The 24,768-nt window shown below is 43.3% G+C and overlaps 1 protein-coding gene and 1 non-coding gene across 2 annotated transcripts; both read right to left on the reverse strand.

Moving 5' to 3' along the window:
• Nucleotides 1–2,731: 2,731 nt before the first annotated feature.
• si:ch211-221n20.8 (latent-transforming growth factor beta-binding protein 2) lies at nt 2,732–23,141 on the reverse strand. The gene is made up of 22 exons (XM_029706485.1): nt 22,957–23,141; nt 17,231–17,371; nt 16,787–16,853; nt 16,416–16,607; nt 16,069–16,194; nt 15,840–15,980; nt 15,417–15,542; nt 10,564–10,686; nt 10,264–10,386; nt 9,991–10,113; nt 9,220–9,342; nt 8,810–8,932; nt 8,261–8,386; nt 7,854–7,982; nt 7,115–7,207; nt 6,283–6,378; nt 5,799–5,894; nt 4,033–4,128; nt 3,832–3,933; nt 3,569–3,674; nt 3,310–3,426; nt 2,732–3,158 (listed from the first exon to the last, which is right to left on the reverse strand). Exons 2-22 carry the CDS (start codon nt 17,360–17,362, stop codon nt 3,080–3,082), a joined length of 2,439 nt encoding a protein of 812 aa, XP_029562345.1. The 5' UTR covers nt 17,363–17,371; nt 22,957–23,141; the 3' UTR covers nt 2,732–3,079.
• A 1,352-nt stretch (nt 23,142–24,493) lies between these two features.
• Nucleotides 24,494–24,566, reverse strand: trnat-ugu (transfer RNA threonine (anticodon UGU)). The gene has a single exon. It is a non-coding gene; the product is annotated as a tRNA-Thr (tRNA).
• Nucleotides 24,567–24,768: the final 202 nt, after the last annotated feature.

A 24,768-nucleotide genomic window follows, 5' to 3' on the forward strand; every position in this document is an offset into this window, starting at 1 on the left:
GATTCCCTGCTCCAGGTCTTTGATCAGCTCTAAATCCCATTTCTCGGCTGCTTCCTGCCACTGGTTTTCTGAGAAAATGATAATTTTTTACAATTTTCCTTGTTGGACATAAAAGACTGTAAAATTACCAGGAAATCACCTTCAAGTGATTTACATTTTGTAAGTCTGTTCCCAAGTATTCCCGCACATAATAGAGACACATGATTAGGGCTGTTACGGTGACAGTATTACCGGCAGTCACCAGCTCTGATTAGCTCTGATGCTGCTGATGGTCATTAGTAGCCTACCAAACTTGCTAACTGCCTGGATCTCAGCATTCTATTGTTCCTCTAATCACTCTGACATCAATGCAAATGTATTCAAAAATCTAATCAAACACTTCATGAGAGCCCATCACAACTAAAGTGGCCAAATAACTTCTTAAAATGAAGCACATTAATCAACTTTACAACTGGTGTAGAGCCTAACTGGCATACACACACTAAGCAGCGACTGAGTTTCAAGTTTGGGGAAGATCATTTTCTCCATAAATATGCACTTTTATAATAAAAGCATTACATGCATAATCGCATTTGCGGTCACTTTTGAGAACGCCGGTTTCCCGCTAATTTATGGCATTTTGGAACATTTGCGCTTATAGCCTACTGCTGTGTGCGCATTGCTGCGCTGATAATGTTAAGAAATAGCCTAATAGTTGTGTCCCCGATGTGTCTGTCTTCACTTGTAGCCTGTGAGAAAGACCTGATCATATGACGGGCATTGGCTAATAATAATTGAGCTACCTGAGTGAGCCATGTGAGTGAGAGGTGCTTTGGCGCACGCAGCCGGGAAAGGCATAGATTTTCTTTTTTTTTGGGGGGGGGGGGGGCATTACAGCCACACAATGGGAATGCCATCGGGAAATTCAAGGCATTATCAAGTGCTTGTCAAATTGTGAATGAGAGACTAATGAAGTGTGTGCAGCTTGAACAAATAACAAAGCAGAGCTCATGCCTTTCAAGCGACTTTTTTCAAATCATCATTAGAGTCGCATGATGCATATGATGTCATGACTGTCCAGTGAGGTTCAGAATGGGTCAGATCAGACTGGCAGGGATGACAGTAACCAGGTCTCTCTCTCTCGCCCACGGGGGGGGGGGGGGGGGGTTCTGGATGGTCAACAGTTCACACCTTGATGGAAATTACAGGAGAAGGAGACTTTCTTTCCCCCTCCCGTATTTAACCGAAGGAATGTTCTTTGTTAACAGACATTTTCCCGCCGAAACTCTAACATAGTCAAACGTGAATACTGGAACAATAATTCTAACATAAGAGTGTGGGGGAGTGGTCAGTTGGGAGCTATAGAAAACTAATGTCATATTGGTTTTTATTTTGTGATGTCATAAAAATTGGATGGATGAAATACTGTAACTTGGAAAGTATATCCCCTTTATCAGTCAAGTTTCCATCCAATACGTTATGCTATAATGTACAAAAATTACATTATTTTTGTTAGGAATGTGATTTTAGGAGTTATAGGAGTTAACTTGCAATCATGTCCTTCGCACAGTAAGTAGCCATGCCCCGAGTGAGGTCAGAAGAGCGTGTCAGCCCGATGGAACTTTACTTTTCGACCAGTGCTTAAAAAAGCCTGGTTAAAAATGAACATTTCAGACCAGAACATTGCCAGGTTGCAGCTGTGCGTGTAAAGTGGTGCGTGTGGACCATGTTCATTCCTTAGTGATGTGGACACCCGAGGAACTTGAAGCTCTCGACCCGCTCCACTACAGTCTTGTCAATGTGGATGGAGGCGTGCTCGGACCTCCGTTTCCTGTAGTCCATGATCAGCTCCTTTGTCTTACTGACATTTAGGGAGATATTGTTGTCCTGGCACCACACTGCCAGGTCATTGACCTCTCTATAGGCGGTCTCATCGTCGTCGGTGATCTGGCCTAACACCGTCGTGTCGTCAGCACGTTGTGGATGAACAGGGAGTACAGGAGAGGACTAAGCACACACTCCTGAGATGCCCCAGTGTTAAGGATCAGCGTGGCGGAGGTGTTGTTGCATAACCTCAGCGCCTGGGGGCGCCCCATCAGGAAGTCCAAGATCCAGTTGCAGAGGGAGGTGTTCAATCCCAGGTTCCTGAGTTTAGTGAAGAGCTTGGAGGGCACTATGGTGTTGAACACTGAGCTGTAGTCAATGAACAGCATTCTTACATACTGTAGGTGTTCCTCTTGTCCAGGTGGGAGAGGGCAGTGTAGAGTGCAATAGAGATTACGTCGTCTGTGGATCTGTTGGGGCGGTATGCGAATTGGAGTGGGTCCAGCGTGTCTGGGATTATGGTGTTGTTGTGAGCCATGACCAGCCTTTCAAAGCTTTTCATGGCTACAGATGTGAGCGCTAGTCATTTAGACAGGTTACCTTGGCCGAGTTGTGTCTGTTGTTCAGGCTAACATGTTCCCACCTGATCTCGCCTCCTCCCGCCCGCCTTTCCAGAAAAACCCTTTGACCTGACCAGAAAATAATAAAAACCTCTATTGATAATTGATTATGATTGTTTCTTCTGGATTGATCATGTATTAAAGCCATGGAATGCCTCCGTTTCTCTTAGCATTAAAATAAGTGACTTCTTTGTATTTTACTGTTACCATGTCTTGTGCTAGAAACTTTTTTAAGCTTCGGAAGAATAAAGAAAAAGAAGCAGTATTGTATATCTCAATAATCCAATAATAAGAATAATCCAAAGGCAATAATCCAACAAAATGTTTTACTAACGTTCAGCTGCCATACAGGAGCATTAAAAACAACATATAAAAATGAAAATGTTCAATTTCGAGGACATAGCTCATGGAAAAGAGGTTTGGGATATTGCATAAACTACAGTGCAGATACTGAGGAAATCTGAGACATGTCCGGTGTTGGCTCGTTTGGTCAATGTTTGGGGTCAGCTCATGAGTATGAACTCTATTGGTTGATTTTCCTATTGAGTTGTGAATCAAACAGCCTCTTATCACAAGTGTCTTTTTTTACCATTCACAGAGACCATGTGTGTGGAGCTTCCCAGGGGATGTGGGGCCTTGGTAACCAGGGCAACAGTTCATCTCCCATTCTTCTCGGGACATTGGACCCTATAGCCCACCCTGTAAGCTTGCAGATACACACGCGCCTGGTTGATCCTGCAACCACAGAGAACAGTCAGACTGAGGGATAGTGTGTGTAGTGCAGTATGTCTGAGTGATGGTTTGGTTGTGTGTTATATAAAGGAGTGAGTGAGTGAGCGAGCGAGCGAGCGTGCGTGCGTGCGTCCAAGTGTGTGAAATCTGTCACCTGTACTTGGTGCAGAGCTGAACTCCCAGGGGTCCACAGCGGTCAACGTAACTCTCCCTCACACCCTTCCTGACGGCACGGGCCATACTGACCACAGTAGTGACCACAGGACACGTCCTGATCAACACACACAAACAAACAGAGAAAAACTCAGGCCGGGATTCATTCAAAGGCGTGCTGCAGCGCTGCGCGCTACACTGCCGACAAATAAGGAATGCCGTGCAGCTTGTTGGTGCTGGGTTGGCTGGTTGGTACTCACAGCCTCTCACAGCGGATCCCGGCCGTGCCCTCTGGACAGATGCACTTGTTGTGAGGACTACAGGTGGCACCGTGTTGACAAGGGGGCACACAGGGGGTGGTCACCGCTACAGACACAACACACACACATCTAGATGTATTATTCTCACACAGAGTCACCTGCGTCATACTGTACAAGCACATTAACACACACATCCCTGTCTGTCTTTCACACGCAGGCATGTGCACGCACGTGCACGCACTTACACACACGCACACACTCACCTGTCTCACAGAGACTCCCAGTAAAGTCACTGGCACAACGACATCTGTTGAGGCCCACACACACGCCACCATTTTTACAGGGCTTTTGGCACTGCACAGGCTCTGGGTGGAAAACACACACAGTGAGTGATGCCTTCACATTGTAGTACTGAGATACAGTACTTTCACCACTAGAGGGCAGCATATCCTTATCTTATTTACCTATCTGGCAGCGAGCGCCTTGCCATCCTCCGACACACGTGCATTTGTTGACATCTACGCACCTCCCTCCGTTCTGACAGGCTGGTGTGCACAGAGCTAGAACACACACACACACCACACACCACACACAGACACACACGTCACACACAGACACATATATATGTAAAATGTGTGACTGTAAGTAGCTTTGGATAAAAGCGTCTGCTAAATGGCATATTATTATTATACTGTATATTTGTGGCACGGAAATTCTTTTAAAAAAATTAAATATAGCACGTTACAAACAATGTTCCCTCTAAACTGCACAGAGAAGCACAAGACTGAACTTCACTCAACTTTCAAGAGTTTTCCCTCTTAGTTAACACTACCAACGTTTCAGCACAATATTAGCCACTTTCAATACAACATACCCGAAACAAAACAAACTATGCAAGACTTAGTAAGCAAAACGAACTAAGTAAGTACTTTTGTTGTAGGCAGACGGCATCGGAGTGGGATGCTATTGCCTTGACACTAACAACTCAGCCCCTTTTTTCGTTTTTGTACTTTTCACCCCTTTTTCTCCCCAATTGGTAGTTACAGTCTTGTCCCATCCCTGCAACTCTGGTAAGGACTCGAGAGAAGCGAAGGTCGAGAGCCATGCTTCCTCTGAAACACGACCCTGCCAAGTCGCACCGCTTCTTGACACACTGCTCGCTTAACCCAGAAGCCAGCCGCACCAACGTGTCGGAGGAAACAACGTACAACTGGCGACCGAAGTCAGCGCGTATGCGCCCGGCCTGCCACAAGGAGTTGCTAGATTGCGATGGGACGAGGACATCCTGGCCAGCCAAACCCTTCCCTTATCCGGACGACATACAGACAGGCTGGGCAAATTGTGCGCCACCTCATGGGTCTCCCGGTCGCGGCCGGCTGTGACACAGCCTAAGATCAAACCCGGGTCTGTAGTGACGCCTCAAGCACTGCGATGCAGTGCCTCAGACCGCTGTGCCACTCGGGAGGCCAAACTCAGCCCCTACTCTACACAGACCGGTGCAGCATAACCAATCAGAGCTGAAGTAGGCATATATGCAAATAGACCATTGCCATATATGGATCTGTGCCATTCAATTTGAAGAGGACTGTGTTGGGGGCAGTGTTGTATTTTGATACGATCTTGAATAAGCCAATAGGCAGAGGGTATCATCATTTGTCTGATTCTCTGTAATAATGGTATTGGAATAATAATGCATTTTATTTTGTAAAGTGGTTTCTTGCATCAAACAACACAACATTTTCAGTCACCTCCTTGTCTGAAGGACAAGTGGATAAAAAGGTTAATGTCAAGCCCTGCATGTTTTTTTCTAAAGTCTCATGGAATGTAGAACCTACATTGAACACCACACATTTTCTGCTACAGTAGGCTGAATGATAGAACAGCTATTTCCATGTTAAAATGTTATGGGATGCATTTTCTCCATTGTTTTTGACGGTAGGACACTCTGGTAGACCAACATTATGATCAAATAGCCACAGTAGCCTACTTGACCACTGTCTGAAGCTGTAACTTAAAGCGGGTAAAGCCTCAGTGTTCACAGTAAACGCACACTGGAAGTTGCACAGAATTTTCAATGTTCAAGTCTGTGCTCAGCAGACCTGAAATGTGCTATGTGCCGAAAAAAACAAGACGGAACATTGGACACAAACAGCGCCCCATAAAATGGCACTCATGTGTCCAGTGGTGTTGGTGTGCTGGATGCATTCAGGTAGTTTGTTAGTCTACTTACGCGAGAGGCACTGAGGGCCGGTGTAGTCCGAGGGGCAATGGCAGGTCTCCGGACCCACACAGCGACCACCGTTAGCACAGGGCAGCTCACACACAGCTAGGGAGAGTGTGAGAGAGAGAGCGAGAGAGAGCGGGGGTATAGAGAGAGAGAGTGAGAGAGAGAAGGGGATAGAGAGAGAGAGAGAGGGGGGGGGGGGTAGAGAGAGAAAGAGAGAGAGAGATGGGATAGAGAGAGAAAGAGAGGGGATAGAGCGAGAGGGAGAGAGAGAGGGGGACAAGAAAGGGGGATGAGAGAGAATGGGAGGGAGGAAGAGAGATGGAGGGAGATGAAAAGTGCCACAGTATGTGTCAGGGTGGGGGACTGACATTGGCTACGTCTGAAATGGTACCCTATTCCCTTATATAGTGCACTACTTTTGACCAGAGCCCTGTACAGGGAATAAGGTGCCATTCCAGATGCAGCCAGCGTGACGGGGACAGTGTACCTGTGTGACAGCCAGTCCCCGTCCAGCCAGGTGGGCAGAGACACATGTTCCAGCGCATACATGTTCCTCCATGGGCACAGGGCGGGGAGCACATGGCTGAAACACACAACAACACAACAAACATGTTATTCACGTCATGTCACAATGTTAAGAACACTTACTACACTGAACAAAAATATAAACGCAACACGTAAAGTGTTCGTATCATGTTTCATGAGCTGAAATAAATCAATAAAAATCGCAGACATTTTTCATACGCACAAAAAGCGTATTTTTCTCAAATTCTGTGTACAAATTTGTTTACATCCCTGTTAGTGAGCATTTCTCTTCTGCCAAGATAATCCATTCACCTGACGGGTGTGGTATAACAAGAAACTGATTAAACAGCATGATCATTACACAGGTGCACCTTGTGCTGGGGACAATAAAAAGCCACTCTAAAATGTGCAGTTTTGTCAGACAACACAACGCCACAGATGTCTCAAGTTTTGAGGGAGCATACAATGGTGCTGAGGAGTATTTATGTCTGTAATAATGCCCTTTTGTTGGAAATAACTAATTCTGATTGGCTAGACCTGGCTACCCAGTGGGTGTGCCTATGCCCGCCAAGACCCAGCCATGGCACACCACTACCCAGTCATGTGAAATCCATAGATTAGGGCCTAATTTATTTATTTCAATTGACTGATTTCCTTATATGAACTGTAACGCAGTAAAATCTTTGAAATGAATTGTTGCATGTTGCGTTGATATTTTTGTTCAGTACATATACTACATGTGTCTATAGTATATGTGTGTGGATTTAGGCCCCAATACATACATACACACGTACCTGAACAGCCAGGACCAGGGTAACCTGCAGGACAGTCACAAGAGTGAGGGGCCACACACGCTCCATAGTTCTGACATGGGGGGTCACACACCGCTGGACAGGCGCAGAGAGAGACAGAGAGACAGAGACAGAGAGAGAGAGAGAGACAGAGAGAGAGACAGAGACAGAGACAGAGACAGAGACAGAGAGACAGAGAGACAGAGACAGAGAGAGAGAGAGACAGAGAGAGAGAGAGACAGAGACAGAGACAGAGAGACAAATATAGGTTGAGAGCAAGAGATTGAAACTAGATCACGGGCAACATAATCATTAGCCTCGGCAGCTGATAGTTGGCGCTAGATCTGCACTACCGTTAGACGTGCATTCCCGGTAATAAACTCGTGTCCCTTGTGGACCGGCTCGGAAATAAAGCATCCTCCATTCAGGCTGCAAAGGCATCATTTCCCTCTTTAACCAGTTTTAATGGTGAGCCGTCGGGAGAAAAAAACAAAATGGAACAAATATAGTGTATGTGCTGAGTGCACATCAATACTAAACGATGCAGAACTAGTGGCCACGAGCGACTTTAGGAGAGGCTACATAACCGTGGTAGATGCCTCTACACAAATATAATAGCCTAATATGGAATGATAAGTAGGAACCAGTCATTTGTCCATTACATACGCTTTTTCAGTTACTTTTTATTTACTCATTATAGTACTTCTCAGAGTTCCGGCAGTGGGATATACAGTAGACTCACGTTGGCACTTGGTGGGGTCGTCGGTACGAGCTACATAGCCCTCCCTGCAGCTGCAGTTAAAGCCACCAGGGTGGTTCTGACACAGCTGCTCACAACCACCGTTAGTGAAGTCCCCACACTCATTCACATCTGAGACAGAGGAGAGAAACCGCCCAGTGTCAGACAAGCAGCCAGACAGAGAAGGAGAAGACAGGGGCAGAGAAACAGAAACATGGAAGTTCATATTTGGAGGTGTTCTGTACATATAAGCCTGTTGTTTTAACCCCAAAGTAAAGGAAGTGTCTCATACATATTTTCACAGACTGGACTGTTTTTTAAATATTTTTATTTATATCAAGAAGCAGGTGACCTTGAAGGGAAAAAGCAAGAGGAAAGACAAATAGAGGGAAGGAATAAGACTTTCTCACCCAGGCAACTCCTCAGGTCTTTGCCCAGTTCCCATCCTGCACTGCAGCTACAGTAGAGAAGCCCCTCGGCGCGTACAGTACACACGTGGTCACAGCCGCCTCTCCTAAAGTCGCACGACGTCACATCTACCCAGGAGAGAAAGCACACACTACGTAACGTAGTACGCAGGAGACAGGAGACAGGGGCAGAGACACACAACTGGTCTACTCACTCACAACACACTCTCGTGTATGTTGAACCCCGACTTCTGGAAATGTAGGTCTGAGTTTCTCTGTGTAGTGCTGTGAGAAATCACTTGACGGAAAGTTGACACGAGTACAATACCACACCGACATAGTCAAAAATAAGGATGCGGTCATGCACACTGTCGGTCTGGGTTTCTTTGTGGAGCACCGTGATAAATTCAAAACAAACACACACACACACACACACACACACACACACACACACACACACACACACACACACACACACACACACACACACACACACACACACACACACACACACACACACACAGTGAGGTGAGGCAAAGGTGGGGGACGTACTGACACAGCTGGTATTGTCCGAGTGCAGCAGTAGAGGGGCGGGACAGGCACACGTGTGTCCCCCTGGTGTGTTGGTGCAGGTGTGGGAGCAGCCCCCGTTCTGGAGCTTACACTCGTCAATATCTAACACACACACACAGAGAACACACACCAACTTACAAATTGTGTTAGCGGCATCAAACAGATACATAACAAGCTGAAAAAAGTGCATTTCACAAAAACTGAAAGTAAGCCCGGATAAAAGACAATACTCTAGGGAGTCTAGGCTGACTACTTTACTGCTAACATACTATCTAGTTGGATAGATTACCATCCTACTCCACACTATGCTTTTCCGAGGTGGTTTTACAGTAGCAGAACTGGGCCAGAACAAGGCTGAACCGGATCTTAGTGGCCCACTGACTACTGACCTACACAGCTGTGGCGGTCAATATGAAGCTGGTAGCCAGGTAGGCAGGAACACAGGAAGGAGCCCTGCGTGTTGGTGCACACCTGCTCACACGTCCCGTTCTGCACCACACACTCATCAACGTCTGGGGGACCAAGGGCAGGGAGGAGATTCAGGTTAGTGCGTATTCATTAGCTATGTAGTGTACTGTAGGTAGTTAACTAGCTATGTGCTCTTTATATGTTAAGGGTAGTATACTCTTTATGAGTACACAAAGGAGAGCATTCTGTCTGTCTGTGTTAATAGCGATATGCTCTTTACCTGTACATGGAGTAGCATCCTCTAGTAATTGTGCAGTGCTGTAGTCGACCTGTTTAGTACTGTTGTTTACCAGTGCAGTACTGTAGTTAACCTGTGGTGTATTGTATTAAAGGCCCAGTGCAGTGAAAAATGTGACCTCCCTGTGTATTATATATATTTCCACACTATGAGGTTGGAATAATACTGTCACATTGTGAAAACGATGATATTGCCCTTTTAGTGTAAGAGCTGTTTGAAAAGACCGCCTGAAATTTCATCCTGTTTTGGTGGGATGGAGTTTTGGCCTTACATATCGAAAACAATATCGAAAACAATGACAGTAAAGTACTTAATTGTTACCCAGAAATGATTGGATATTGAGATAAAAACAGCTGCATTGGACCTTTAACCTGTGTAGTATTGTAGTTTACAAGTGCAGTACTGTCGTTTACTGTGCAGTACTGTAGTTTACCTGTGCAGTACTGTAGTTTACCTGTGCAGTTGTGTCCGTCCTGGGCTAGCTGGTAGCCTGTGCCACAGTGGCAGCCGTAGCCTCCTGGCTCGTTGGTGCAGTTGTGCTCACAGTGACCATTGCTCAGGGCACACTCATCAACATCTGTAACCATGGCAATCAACAGACATCCATAATAATACACTGTAGTAGAGCACAGTAAAACAATGGTACGTACAGCAACACCTTGAGCACACACGCACAGACATCCACACACTTCCACACACACAAGCCATCTGCTTCTGTCTCACCCACCGAAGCAAGAGTAGCCATCCCCATTGAAGCCCTGGTAACACTGGCAGAAGTAGGAGCCAATGATGTTCCCACAGCGAGCATTAGTATCACAACCGTGTCGCCCCGATGCACACTCATTCTCATCTGGAGTAGAGAGACAGAAAGAGAGAGAGGGACGGAGAGAGAGAGGGGACACAAGTGATTATCAACAAATCAACATCAAATTGCATCTGCAACCCTGTGACTATTAAACTCTCTAAATCTAAAATACATTTTCCACAGAAATGTTAAGTTATGTTGTGCAATGACATTGCTTCTTACCTTCACAGTATGTGCCATTGCCCCGGTAACCTCTTTGGCAGACACACTTATAACTCCCAAGAGTGTTCTCACACACACCCTGACCAGCACACACCTCTGGAGTTTCCATACACTCATCCACATCTGTGAAAGAAAGAAAGAAAGAAATTAAGAAATACTTACATCTCAGAAGACAAGTCAGTTTTAGGGTGGTCCTGCATGGACCCCAAAGGACCAGTAAATCAAGCATCCAGCGTGAACCGTGAGCCATAGGTCCACAAACCGGAAGCTTTTCAGGGCAGTCATGAAGGGTCTACTGGGTTACACACGTAAGAATCTGCTGTTGGCACCCATTCAAATTAGCCCCAATTTGCCTTTTTTAATCTCGTCCATTCACTTAATTACTCATGTCTAATTAGCTAGGAATGTTGTTTTAAATGTTTCAACCCAACATATTTGGCTGATATCGTTATCAACCTACTGCACACCCATTTTTCTTGTGCAGGGTCTGCTATTAACACGCTAATGTAAGGGAGTTAAGAATGTACCGTAAACTCACTCCACGGCTAGCTTGAAATGTCGCCGATGGAGCTATCCAATTGCTACCTTCGGTATAGCTCAAACGGTTAGTAAAGTTTCAAGGAGGATGGTCACGTTTATTTGCGAGCAGAGGATCACTGGTTCGAGCCCGGTATTTACGGACAGGCACAGTGGAAGACAATACAGTGAGCTCCAAAAGTATTTGGACAGTGACACAAATACAGTATCATTCCCGCAAGACATGCTAACCTAACCGGGATGCAAGCCTTCTAGGCAGAGTTCCTCTGTCCAGTGTCTGTGTTCTTTTGCCCATTAATCTTTTATTTTTATTGGCCAGTCTGAGATATGGCTTTTTCTTTGCAACTCTGCCTAGAAGGCCAGCATCCCGGAGTCGCCTCTTCACTGTTGACGTTGAGACTGGTGTTTTGCGGGTACTATATAATGAAGCTGCCAGTTGAGGACGTGTGAGGCGTCTGTTTCTCAAACTAGACATTCTAATGTACTTGTCCTCTTGCTCAGTTGTGCACCGGGGCCTCCCACTCCTCTTTCTATTCTGGTTAGAGACAGTTTGCGCTGTTCTGTGAGGGGAGTAGTACACAGCGTTGTACGAGATCTTCAGTTTCTTGCCAATTTCTCGCATGGAATAGCCTTCATTTCTCAGAACAAGAATAGACTGACGAGTTTCAGAAGAAAGTACTTTGTTTCTGGCCATTTTGAGCCTGTAATCGAACCCACAAATGCTGATACTCCAGATACTCAACAAGACTAAAGAATGACAGTTGTATTGCTTCATTAATCAGAACATCTGTTTTCAGCTGTGCTAACATAATTGCAAAAGGGTTTTCTAATGCTCAATTAGCCTTTTAAAATGATCATCTTGGATTAGCTAACACAACGTGCAATTGGAACACAGGAGTGAAGGTTGCTGATAGTGGGCCTCTGTACGCCTACGTAGATATTCCCCCAAAAATCTACAAATCTGCCGTTTCCAGCTGCAATTGTAATTTACAACATTACCGCTGTGTACACTGTACTTCTGATCAATTTGACAAACAATGTGTTTTTCTTTCAAAAACAAGGACATTTCTAAGTGACCCCAAACTTTTGAATGGTAGTGTATGTAACCAATAATTACAGTAACACCCATATTTGTACATGGCCATTCGGTTCCTCTCAAAACATCTGAACAATCTAATGGTGCCCAGATTATATCTGTTTACAACGTATTTGGGACTCTACTGGACCCCAAGACTATAACATTTGTATCTGCATCATTCATTTATAATTCTTACAATATTAAAAGTTACAATCATTTATTTTCATAATTTGGCTCCTTGGCTCTGGGTCATTTAAACATTGTGATACCATTGCCACCAAACGTAGCTGACATGACAAAACCTCAAGTGCTGAGCAAGAGACAACAATAGTGATACATTATCATACCAGTATCATGTGGTATTATAACAGTAACAACTAACTGATGATATCATGTGGTATTATAACAGCAACAACTAACTGATGGTATCATGTGGTATTATAACAGTAACAACTAGCTGATGGTATCATGTGGTATTATAACAGTATTACCTAACTGATTGATATAATGTGGTATTATAACAGTAACAACTAGCTGATGGTATCATGTGGTATTATAACAGTAACAACTAGCTGATAGTATCATGTGGTATTACAACAGTAACAACTAACTGATGGTATCATGTGGTATTATAACAGTAACAACTAGCTGATGATATCATGTGGTATTATAACAGTATTACCTAACTGATGATATCATGTGGTATTATAACAGTAACAACTAGCTGATGGTATCATGTGGTATTATAACAGTATTTCCTAACTAATGATATCATGTGGTATTATAACAGTAACAACTAACTGATGGTATCATGTGGTATTATAACAGTAACAACTAACTGATGATATCATGTGGTATTATAACAGTATTTCCTAACTAATGATATCATGTGGTATTATAACAGTAACAACAAGCTGATGGTATCATGTGGTATTATAACAGTAACAACTAGCTGATGGTATCATGTGGTATTATAACAGTATTTCCTAACTAATGATATCATGTGGTATTATAACAGTAACAACTAACTGATGGTATCATGTGGTATTATAACAGTAACAACTAGCTGATGGTATCATGTGGTATTATAACAGTATTTCCTAACTAATGATATCATGTGGTATTATAACAGTAACAACTAACTGATGGTATCATGTGGTATTATAACAGTAACAACTAACTGATGATATCATGTGGTATTGTAACAGTATTTCCTAACTAATGATATCATGTGGTATTATAACAGTAACAACTAGCTGATGGTATCATGTGGTATTATAACAGTAACAACTAGCTGATGGTATCATGTGGTATTATAACAGTATTTCCTAACTAATGATATCATGTGGTATTATAACAGTAACAACTAACTGATGGTATCATGTGGTATTATAACAGTAACAACTAACTGATGATATCATGTGGTATTGTAACAGTATTTCCTAACTAATGATATCATGTGGTATTATAACAGTAACAACTAGCTGATGGTATCATGTGGTATTATAACAGTAACAACTAACTGATGATATCATGTGGTATTATAACAGTATTACCTAACTGATGGTATCATGTGGTATTATAACAGTAACAACTAGCTGATGGTATCATGTGGTATTATAACAGTAACAACTAGCTGATGGTATCATGTGGTATTATAACAGTATTACCTAGCTGATGGTATCATGTGGTATTATAACAGTAACAACTAACTGATGGTATCATGTGGTATTTTATGTAAAAGTATAGCCAATATATCGCGATGAAAATTATGTTCGTTTGAATTCTTGTACATTAATGCTCAAGGCATTATAAGAAAAATACATCCAGTGGGAAAAACTACTTTCACCCTTAAAAACAAACATTTGCCCTTAAAACATGCAAATGGTGAGATATTTGTCTAACATGGGACCTTCTAATCAGCAGGTTTGCAGAGGCAGGAGTTTTGGCTTTCCATGGTGACATCACCATGCGGTAAATTGGTTAATAGACAAATAACAAAAACAATTCTAAACCTCTCTGCCAATAGCAGCCAGTTTTCCCCTCTCCACTCTGACCCCTCCCAGACAGTCCTAGCAAAATTATTGCTTGTGAAACCGTTTTTTGCAACAAAAAAAAGCAATTTTTGCAGATTTCAATGGAAATCTATTACAGTAAGGCTTTTAATTGTTACCCAGAAATGATTTGATATTGATATAAAAACAACTCGTTGGGCCTTTAAAGGTCCAATGCAGACGTTTTTACCTCAATATCAAATAATCTTTGGTTAACAATGAAGTACCATACTGTGATTTTTCTTCTCAATTAAAATGGTCAAAAAGAAACAAAAATAGCTTCTTAGCAAAGAGCAATTTCTCAAGCAAGAATTTACTGGGACTCTCTGGGAGTGACCTGAGCGGGGAGGGGAAAACTGAAAAGTAGCCGTTGCTGGCAGAGAGGTTTGGACACTAACAGCACTTACACTAAAAGGCCATTATCATCATTTTCACAATTTCACAGTATTATTCCAACCTCATAGCGTGGGAATGTATATAATATATACTGTAAAATATACTCCACTGGGCCTTTAATATACTGTGAGAGTTCAATGACCAGCCGGAGGAAGAAGACACGACAGCATCCTCCTCAGGGGAGAGGTACTCAGTGTAAAGCCAATTAGTACACAGCTGGGCCCACTAATTGCTTTGTGTCTTCCTCTATATAGGTGTGCCAGGAGAGGAGCTGGGGGAGGATTGGGAGTAGAGACGGGGACCTGTGAGGACGTCAGTTTTACCTACCTCAGAGAAAGCTTCTGTGACTGGGCACATTGTCTCTCTGTTAACCGAGGCAGGCTTTAGGTAGAGAGAAGTGTTCCTCCTGTAACTGTTACGTGTAGACGATCGTCTAAGACAGGAGTAGCCATTTGTTGTTTTGCTTTCATTTTTGGCCACGGCCTTTTGGTCAACGGCTTAGGTAATGTTTATTTGTTTTGTTACGCTGGTGTTTTAACGTTGGACGTTACCCTGTACTTGAGTTATTTTGTCAGGCGAAAGAAGACCCGTTTTAGTAAACGACACAAAAGAAAAGGAACCACTGCCTTTGGTCTGTTCATTTTATGCCTACCGCCTGTGTTCGACGCTTCGGACAATCTGATCCGTTCACAAAACGTCATTACAATTGAATTACATTGTCAGCCTCAGTCTGAATAAGATTTGACACATACTGAGACAATAACAGCAACCAGAAGAGAACAACTCACCGATGCAGGCTGGGACCTCTGCTCTGAAGCCAGGCTGACACTGACACACGAAGCTACCAGGGGTGTTCACACACACGTTCCCCAGCTCCCTGCGACACTGCTCCTCAAAGCTGCACTCATCAACGTCTGAGACAGATACACATATCATTCACACATCAATATCTAAAAACGTACACACACACACACACACACACACACACACACACACACACAGTCTCGCACAACTGATCTTGTGGGGACACACAATTCAGACACTAATACTAACCTTAACCCTAAACCCCCTAGAAATAGCATTTGACTTTGTGGGGCCTAGAAAATGTCCCCCGTTGGTCAAATTTTTTCTGTGGACTTCTGGTCTCCACAAGTATCCTTGAACACGTCCACACACACAGATAACGTTCACTCGCGCAACAAAGACCTCACCCACACAGCTGTGTCCGTCAAGAGCCATAACGTTTCCAACTGGACAGGAACAAGAGAAGGATCCAAGGGTGTTCCTGCAGTCTGCCCCAGACCCACACGCCTGCAGCCCTGTCACTTCAGCTAGAGCACACTCATCAATATCTGAAACACACACATGAATAAACACATAACACAGTGAACATCACATAACTCTCAAGCGCAAATGCTAAAGCCACACACACACACTCACCTTGGCATCCTCCTGCACCCATCAGGTAACCACGGAGACATTTGCACAGGTATGAGCCGGGTGTGTTTGTGCAGTTGGCATGGAGACTGCATGGTCCTGGACCCTCGCCTTTACACTCATCTACATCTGATACAGAACGAGAGACGCAATATAAAAGAGCAGCACAGTAGATTCCATGTTAAAAGTGGCACAGACCATACCACTGGTGGTCTGTAGGCGTATGCTCTTTACTGAGTTAGACGGAGGGTGCACTTGGACCAAAGCATGTTTTAGCATGGGCAGTGCCATTGAGGGCTTTCACCATTTGGAAGTAATAGGAGAGTTCTAGTACATCTCTATAGACTCACCTAGGCACCCCGCTGCCCGCTGCAGAGTGTAACCCACAGGGCAGCTGCAGTTCTCTCCTGCAATATTCACCATGCCGACAGGGCATCCACAGCCCTCGCTGCCCACCAACACTACCCGATTACCTGGGCACGGAGGGGCGGGGGTAGGAGCTGGGGCTGGGGTAGATGTGGTGGTGAAAGAGGCTGCCAGGGCTGAGGAAAAAGAGATGGATAAGCGGAGAATACGGAGATTGCAGTAAGTGGAGGGGAAAGGTGGGTGGCAGGGAGAGCGGTAGAGCGAGACAGAAGGAAAATGAGATAGACAAGAAGATTACAGATGCTTAGCATTCAATAACAACACAATGATAGGCTCAATATTTTGAGACACTCACTTGCGGCCGGTCCATCCCCTTGCTCAGTTCTACTAAAGTTCCCAATGGCGTTCTCAATCTCTAGGTTCTGAGAAGAGAGGAACAGGTCTACTCAAAATGACTCGCACCACTTCAACTCAAAAAGCAGGAGAGTACCGGATGATATTCTTTACTCAAAGAATGAAAAGCCGCAGAGAAAACATTGACAAACAAGTCACGTCACTTCAAATCTTAACTCGACACTTTCCCACAGGTTCCTATACCCTGGGCGCCAGGCTGATTTAGCTTCAGCCGACTTCCAAATAATGTTCTAACATTGTTTTAATGAAGAAACAGAAAGTCTAACGCCCAGGCTGATTTTGCTACTTTTGACCATTGAGTGCCACGTTCAGTCTGGTTTAACCAGCCTAGCGAACTCTGGCCCTGATGTGGAAGAGGGTTCCAGACACACAGACAGTCACTGACCTGGCTCTTGGTGAGTGACGCCTCTGTGTGTTTCAGGACCTCGTTGTCGCTGCCATTGGGGGTGGTAAGGGGCTCTGCCACACATATCGCTGCCAGCAGCAACAGAAGGTGAGTCCGAGGGTGTGGCATCATCTCCTGACCCTTACGGGGAAGATGGAGAGTTCGATACATCATAGGCAGGGCAACAACTTGACACACAGAAGGACAGAGGTGGACAGGTGATTGGGTTAATTAGACTGCAGAATACCAATCACCTACAAGTAGGTAATGAAGTCACTTTTCGAAACATAGTCAACTTTTTTGGGGGGGGTGACATATAGACATAGTAATACATATGATCAATGTTTATGAATAGTTCATGCTTTATATACACATTGATTCATTATCGTACCGATTATCATGTATAATAAATAGGCCTAAAAATGGCATTCTGTATTATTTTTATTTTTTTGTGGTACTTTTTACCCCTTTTTCTCCCCAATTGGTAGTTAAAGTCACTTGTCCCATCGCTGCAACTCCCGTACGGACTCGGGAGAGGCGAAGGTTTCGAGAGCCATGCGTCCTCCGAAACATGACCCCACCAAGCCGCACCGCTTCTTGACACACTGCTCTCTTGGGGTGGGGGTAGGAGCACCGCTTCTTGACACACTGCTCTCTTGGGGTGGGGGTAGGAGCACCGCTTCTTGACACACTGCTCTCTTGGGGTGGGGGTAGGAGCACCACTTCTTGACACACTGCTCTCTTGGGGTGGGGGTAGGAGCACCGCTTCTTGACACACTGCTCTCTTAACCCGAAAGCTAAAGTGTCCGAGGAAACACCGTACAGCTGGTGACCAAAGTCAGCGTCACTACAGACCCTGTTTCGATCCCGGGCTGTATCACAACCGGCCGTGATCGGGAGTCCCATAGGGTGGCGCACAATTGGCCCAGTGTCGTCCGGGTTAGGGGAGGGTTTAGCCGGGGTAGGCCGTCATTGTAAAATAAGAATGTGTTCTTAACTGACTTGCCTAGTTAAATAAATGTAGTGAAGACATCACAACTATGAAATAACACATATGGAATCATGTAGTAACCAAAAAAGTATTAAACAAATCAAAATATGTTTTATATTTGAGATTCTTCAAAGTAGCCACACTTTGCCTTGATGGCAGCTTTGCACACACTTGGCATACTCTCAACCAGCTTCATGAGGTAGTCACCTGGAATGCATTTCAATTAACAGGTGTGCCTTGTTAAAAGTTAATTTGGGGAATTTCTTACCTTCTTAATACATTTGAGCCAATCAGTTGTGTTGTGATAAGGTAGGGGTGGTATGCAGAAGATAGCCCTATTTGGTAAAAGACCAAGTCCATATTATGGCAAGAACAGCTCAAATAAGCAAAGAGAAATGACAGCCCATCATTACTTTATGACATGAAGGTCAGTCAGTTTGGAAAATGTCAAGAACTTTCAAAGTTTCTTCAAGTGCAGTCGCAAAAACCATCATGCGCTAAAATGAAACTGGCTCTCACGAGGACACCCACAGGAAAGGAAGACCCAGAGTATTGCTGCAAAGAAACCACTACTAAAGAACCCCAATAAGAAGAAGAGACTTGCTTGGGCCTAGAAACATGAGCAATGGACATTAGACTGGTGGAAATCTGTCCTTTGGTCTGATGAGTCCAAATTTGAGATTGTTGGTTCCAACTGCCGTGTCTTTGTGAGACGCAGAGTAGGCAAACGGATTATCTCCACATATGTGGTTCCCACCGTGAAGCATGGAGGAGGAGGTGTGATGGTGCTTTGCTGGTGACACTGTCTGTGATTTATTTAGAATTCAAGGCACACTTAACCTGCATGGCTACCACATGATGGGATGAGTTGGACCGCAGAGTGAAGGAAAAGCAGCCAACAAGTGTTCAGCATATGTGGGAACTCCTTCAAGACTGTTGGAAAAGCATTCCAGGTAAAGCTGGTTGAGAGAATGCCAAGAGTGTGCAAAGCTGTCATCAAGGCAAATTATGGCTACCTTGAAGAATGTCAAATATAAAATAGATTTTGATTTGTTTAACACTTTTTTAGTTACTACATGATTCCATATGTGTTATTTCATAGTTGTGATGTCTTCACTGCTATTCTACCATGTAGAACATAGTGAAAATAAAGAAAAACCCTTGTGTCCAAACTTTTGACTGGTACTGTACGTCCAGTAAAACATGGTGCAGCCAAGCTCCTGGATGTGATTATGTTATTTACAATCGTGCATATGACTCATAGGAGGCAGAAAGGAAAGGCATGAACATTTTTTGTCCTTCATTTCCAAGAGGCTTCGGTGTTAATAGGTGAAATGATGCACACTCATCCCTGCGCTATAGCCAGGTGAACATAGCCTACCAGGCACAGAAAGATGGTTTAAAATGGCTGTCACGTCCTGACCAGTATAGGGGTTATTTGTGATTGTAGTTTGGTCAGGACGTGGCAGAGGGTATTTGTTTTATGTGGTTCGGGGTGGTGGTTTGTTTAGAAGGGTGTTTGATTTATTATTTCCGGGTTTTGGGTTATGTTCTATGTTTTTGTATTTCTATGTTCTTTCTAGTTTAGTATTTTCTATGTTAGGTAATTGGGTGTTGGACTCTCAATTGAAGGCAGGTGTTTGTAGTTGCCTTTGATTGAGAGTCCTATATATAGAGATGTGTTTTGTTTGTTAATTGTGGGTAGTTGTCTTTAGCACTGCTGTTAAGTGTATAGCCTGTTAAACTGTCGTTCGTCGTTTTGGTGTTCACTTTATTTAAAATAAATATTCAAGATGAGCATCCACATTCCTGCTGTGTTTTGGTCCTCTCTACCTGAAGACAGCCGTTACAATGGCTCTGGTTCTTTGTTCATAACTAAAGCCATTTGCTTTGTTGTGATGACAATACGTTCACTGGGAAATTAGCTAATTGCCAGGGTAGGTATCTAAAGAACCATTACTAATGTTTGCCCTTATGATTCAGAGGCATATGAAAACACTGAAAATGGAAATAAGCTTTTGAATGGTTAGTGATCATCACCATTTGAAGCATGTAATTACCTAAATACCCACTGGGAACAGACGTCAATTTAACGTCTATTCCACGTTGGTTCAACGTAATTTCATTGAAATGACGTGGAAACAACGTTGATTCAACCAGTGTGTGCCCATTCGGTAGAATTACATTTAGGCTACAATATGTTAGTCGATCGGCCAATCCAGCACATTTGGTTCCTTGGAAGTTCTGGGAACTTACATATTTGGTTTCTCATTGGTTCTGGGAAAGAAGCCATACATTTTCTGACTGTTAGAACTGAATGTTTTTTTTTAAACATTCTGAGAACGGAAGTGAACATTTTTGCCTGTTCTGGGAATGTACATTTTTAGGTTGCAGCGAGGTTCTGAGAATGTTTTTCTATGGTTCATCGGAAGTTTTCCTTGGAGGTTTTATTAACGTTCTGAGAACGGAAATTCTAGGTTATTTGAAGGTAATTAAATAACATTATGAGAGCATGTTTCATTAAGACTTTTAATTACCCTGCTAGCTTAAGTGAACTGTTTTGAACTCCAAGCACAGACACTTTGAAATGTATTTGCTTAGGCATTAATCATGCAAACACATTTATTATTTATTGTGGCATGGCGTCAGTGAGAATCGAAACTATGATCGTCTGCTCTCTATCCTTAGAATTAGTCCATTGCGCCACCAGGATGGTGCTTACCTACCATGTTTTTTTTTAACTCATACAAAGCTATTAATTTGAGTATTTTCAAACAGACCTTATTTCAAAGGAAACAAGCACTCATTAAGATTACAAGACAGAGGGCAGAGAGTTTTGTTGATCCTGAGAACGGAGCATATATATTTTAAAATAACATTCTTAGAACGTTCTTTGAACATTACTAATGATTTCTTGTGGTTTTTATGGAAAGTTTTCTTAATGTTCTGAGAACATGACTTTAAATAGAACCATGACAAAACCTGTAGGGAACGTTGTGGGAAGGTTGTATGTAAAATAACCATAGGACAATCACCCTCCCAACAAGCTCTAAGAGACATATGGTTCTCAGAATGTTATGTGCTAGCTGGGAAGTGGGAATGGGACCGTCATTGCACACAGTGATGTAAAGTACTTAAGTAAAAATACTTGAAAGTACTACTTAAGTTGTTTTTTGCGGGTATCTGTACTTTAGTATTTATATTTTCTTCATATTTTTCTTTCAGCATAAACTTTTACTTTTACTTCATTACATTCCTAAAGAAAATTATGTACTTTTTACTCCATACATTTTCCCTGACACACAAAAGACCTCATTACATTTTGAATGCTTAGCAGGACAGAACATTTTTGTAATTCACACACTTATCAAGAGAACATCCCTGGTCATCCCTACTGCCTCTGATCTGGAGGACTCACTAAAAACATACTTTGTTTGTAAATGATGATGTCTGAGTGTTAGTGTGCCGCTGGCTATCCATAAATTTAAAAAACAAGGAAATGGTGCTATCTGGTTTGCTAAATATAAGGAATTTGAAATGATTTGCACTTTTACTTACTTTTGATACTTAAGTATATTTTAGCAAATACATTTACTTTTGATACTTAAGTATATTTAAAACCAAATACTTTTAGACTTCTTCTCAAGTAGGATTTTTAATGTGTGACTTTCACTTTTACTTGAGTCAATATTTATATTTACTCAAGTATGACAATTAGTTACTTTTTCCACCACTGATTGTACATAATGAGAATGTTGTTCTTATAGAGATAAGCTACACAAATCCACAAGGAATCAGGAGTAGCTTGTCATTTGAACCATCGTTTATCAAGTCAGCCATATCAATCACGGTTCTGAAAAGGGAGTAAAAAGTATGTAAATGATTGAGATTATCTCAATAATATATTCAAACAATTAAGAAGATATGTATTTCATGTCCAGATTGAAGTAGAATTCAACTCTAATCAATGCATGACATAGACTCGAATCTGCAGCTGAGATCAGAGGGAACAAATTAATACATTTAGGGAACACATTTTTATATTGAGGGAATTATTATTTTTTATTGAGGGAAAGAATAAAAAATTACGATGATCCCTGAGGGGCTCCCTCAATACTATGGAATACAACAACCAACTGCTGAGCTGAGCAGACAAGAGATTCGACCCATTTAAAACTGCTGGGGGTAGGCTTACAGACATCATGTCTAGACATGTAACACTGACTACAAAGCTAGATGAAGAGACAGCAGAGTAGACCCTGTTATTAACCATCTTCTGTTCTTGTTCTTTCTCCATGACACGCCAGGGTCACTATCCACTATCCAGAAGAAAATAAACGTGTTTCCACTTAAGGTGCGTCTAACATGATGCAATGGAATGGAAAAGTATTTCGAACTGTGTGCGTAATAATAACTTGTCCTTTTCTATTCTGAATGCCCATGCCCAGAAATAAATGATCCCTCCCGCTGTTTCTAGTTTGGAACGTGTTTGCGCAATATCTTCACGCATCTCTTCAGGGTATAGCGGTCCAAATACGATGTTCTGCCCGACACCCATTGACTATAGCTTAATAACAAGAAGTGTCCTACAAACTTCCAATAACTGCGGATCAGACGCGAATTCATAACCTACAGTTACTGTCGTATTCAGTTATTCCAGATCGCACCATGTAAATGCGTTTTAAATTGACATGTATAGAGAAAGCAAAACATGCAATCAAATAAAGTTGCTTACCAGTAACAGATAAAGTCGATTTGGGTCCACTGGATGAGCGAGGTTTCGACTTGCCAAACGCGTTTCTTCCACGGTCTCCTCCAGATGCGGGATAAATAGTTTGGAGTTGTCTTTCCCCACAAACCAATCCAGCAACTCGACGTAAGGGGCTGTGCTGTACTCCTCCACATCCTGTCCAGGAATTCTATACTTCCCATTCCTTAAATCCCAAACCGCTGTGGAGGAACAACAAGCTAAATCGCTCTCCTTCTGAGTGCTGCCTGAGGGCGCAGCGTCCCGTCTGAACTTTTGATTGAGGTCATAAACTATAGTGGAGAAAGGGAGTTATGCCGAGAGCGTGGCAGAAAACATTGGTAGGATAAAATAGCATTTCAATTTATTAGAAGAGAATAGATATGTATTAATCTAACTGTTGGGTTGCTTGCACAATACACCCTACATCAGCAGTGGGCCTACAGCGAGGGTAAGCCTCAGAGCAGCGCCCCAAACCAGCGACCCATGGGCAGTTAGGGCTTAGGTCCCTTGCTCAAGGGCACAACGGCAGTATGCAGCCCCTGATATGTTGATGCCAGCAACCTTCCGGTTGGCAGCTGGGTCATTCCACCAATTCGTTGCCTTTTAAGAAGTATAACCAGGTCAAAACAAACTTTTGATTTCACCTAATTTTAACAATAATGAGGCTATATACAGGGGACATCGGTCCCGAGTCAGTATGCAGGGGTTGAGGTAATCTGTACATGTAGGTGGGGGCAAAGGGGGGGGGGGTGTCAATGTAAATTGACTGGTGGTGAATTTTAAGGAATTGTTCAGCAGTCTAATGGCTTAGGGGTAGAAGCTGTTGAGTAGCCTTTTGGTCCTAGACTTGGCGTTCCGGTACCGCTTGCCGTGCAGAAGCAGAGAAAACAGTCTATAACTTGGGTGACTGGAGTCTCCTACAATTTTATGGTCTTTCCTCTGACACCGCCTATTATATAGGTCCTGGATGGCAGGAAGCTTGGCCCCAGTGACGTACTGGGCCGTTCGCACTACCCTCTGAAGCGCCTTACAGAGCAGATGCCGAGCAGTTGCCATACCAGGCGGTGATGCAACCGGTCAGGATGCTCTCGATGGTGCAGCTGTAGAACCTTTTGAGGATCTGGGAGCCTATGCCAAATCTTTTCAGTCTCCTGAGGGGGAAAAGGTTTTGTTGTGCCCTCTTCATGACTGCCTTGGTATGTTTGGACCATGATAGTTCGTTGGTGATGTGGACACCAAGAAACGTGAAACTCTTGACCTGCTCCACTACAGCCCCGTCAATGGGGGCCTGTTTGGCCCGCCTTTTCCTGTAGTCCACAATCAGCTCCTTTGTCTTGCTCACATTGAGGGAGAGGTTGTTGTCCTGGCACCAAACTGTCAAGTCTCTGACCTCCTCCCTATAGGCTGTCTCATCATTTTACATTTTTACATTTTAGTCATTTAGCAGACACTCTTATCCAGAGCAATTTACAGTAGTGAATGCATACATTTCATTTCTAAACATCTTTTTTTTTCCTGTGCTGGCCCCCCGTGGGAATCGAACCCACAACCCTGGCGTTACAAACACCATGCTCTACCAACTGAGCTACAGGGAAGATGATCAGGCCTACCACTGTTGTGTCAGCAGAAAACTTAATGATGGTGTTGGAGTCGTGTTTGGCCACGCAGTGGTTAATAAAATAAACAAGACTATTAAGTGCCAAATAAAGTAACAGGGTTCACTGTTGACTGATTGAAGATTTCATCTTAAAGGGATAGTTCACCCAAATTACAAAGTACACAGTTTCCTTACCCTGT

This window comes from Salmo trutta, chromosome 22 (assembly GCF_901001165.1).
Source record: "Salmo trutta chromosome 22, fSalTru1.1, whole genome shotgun sequence".
In the NCBI taxonomy this organism is placed as follows: domain Eukaryota; kingdom Metazoa; phylum Chordata; class Actinopteri; order Salmoniformes; family Salmonidae; genus Salmo; species Salmo trutta.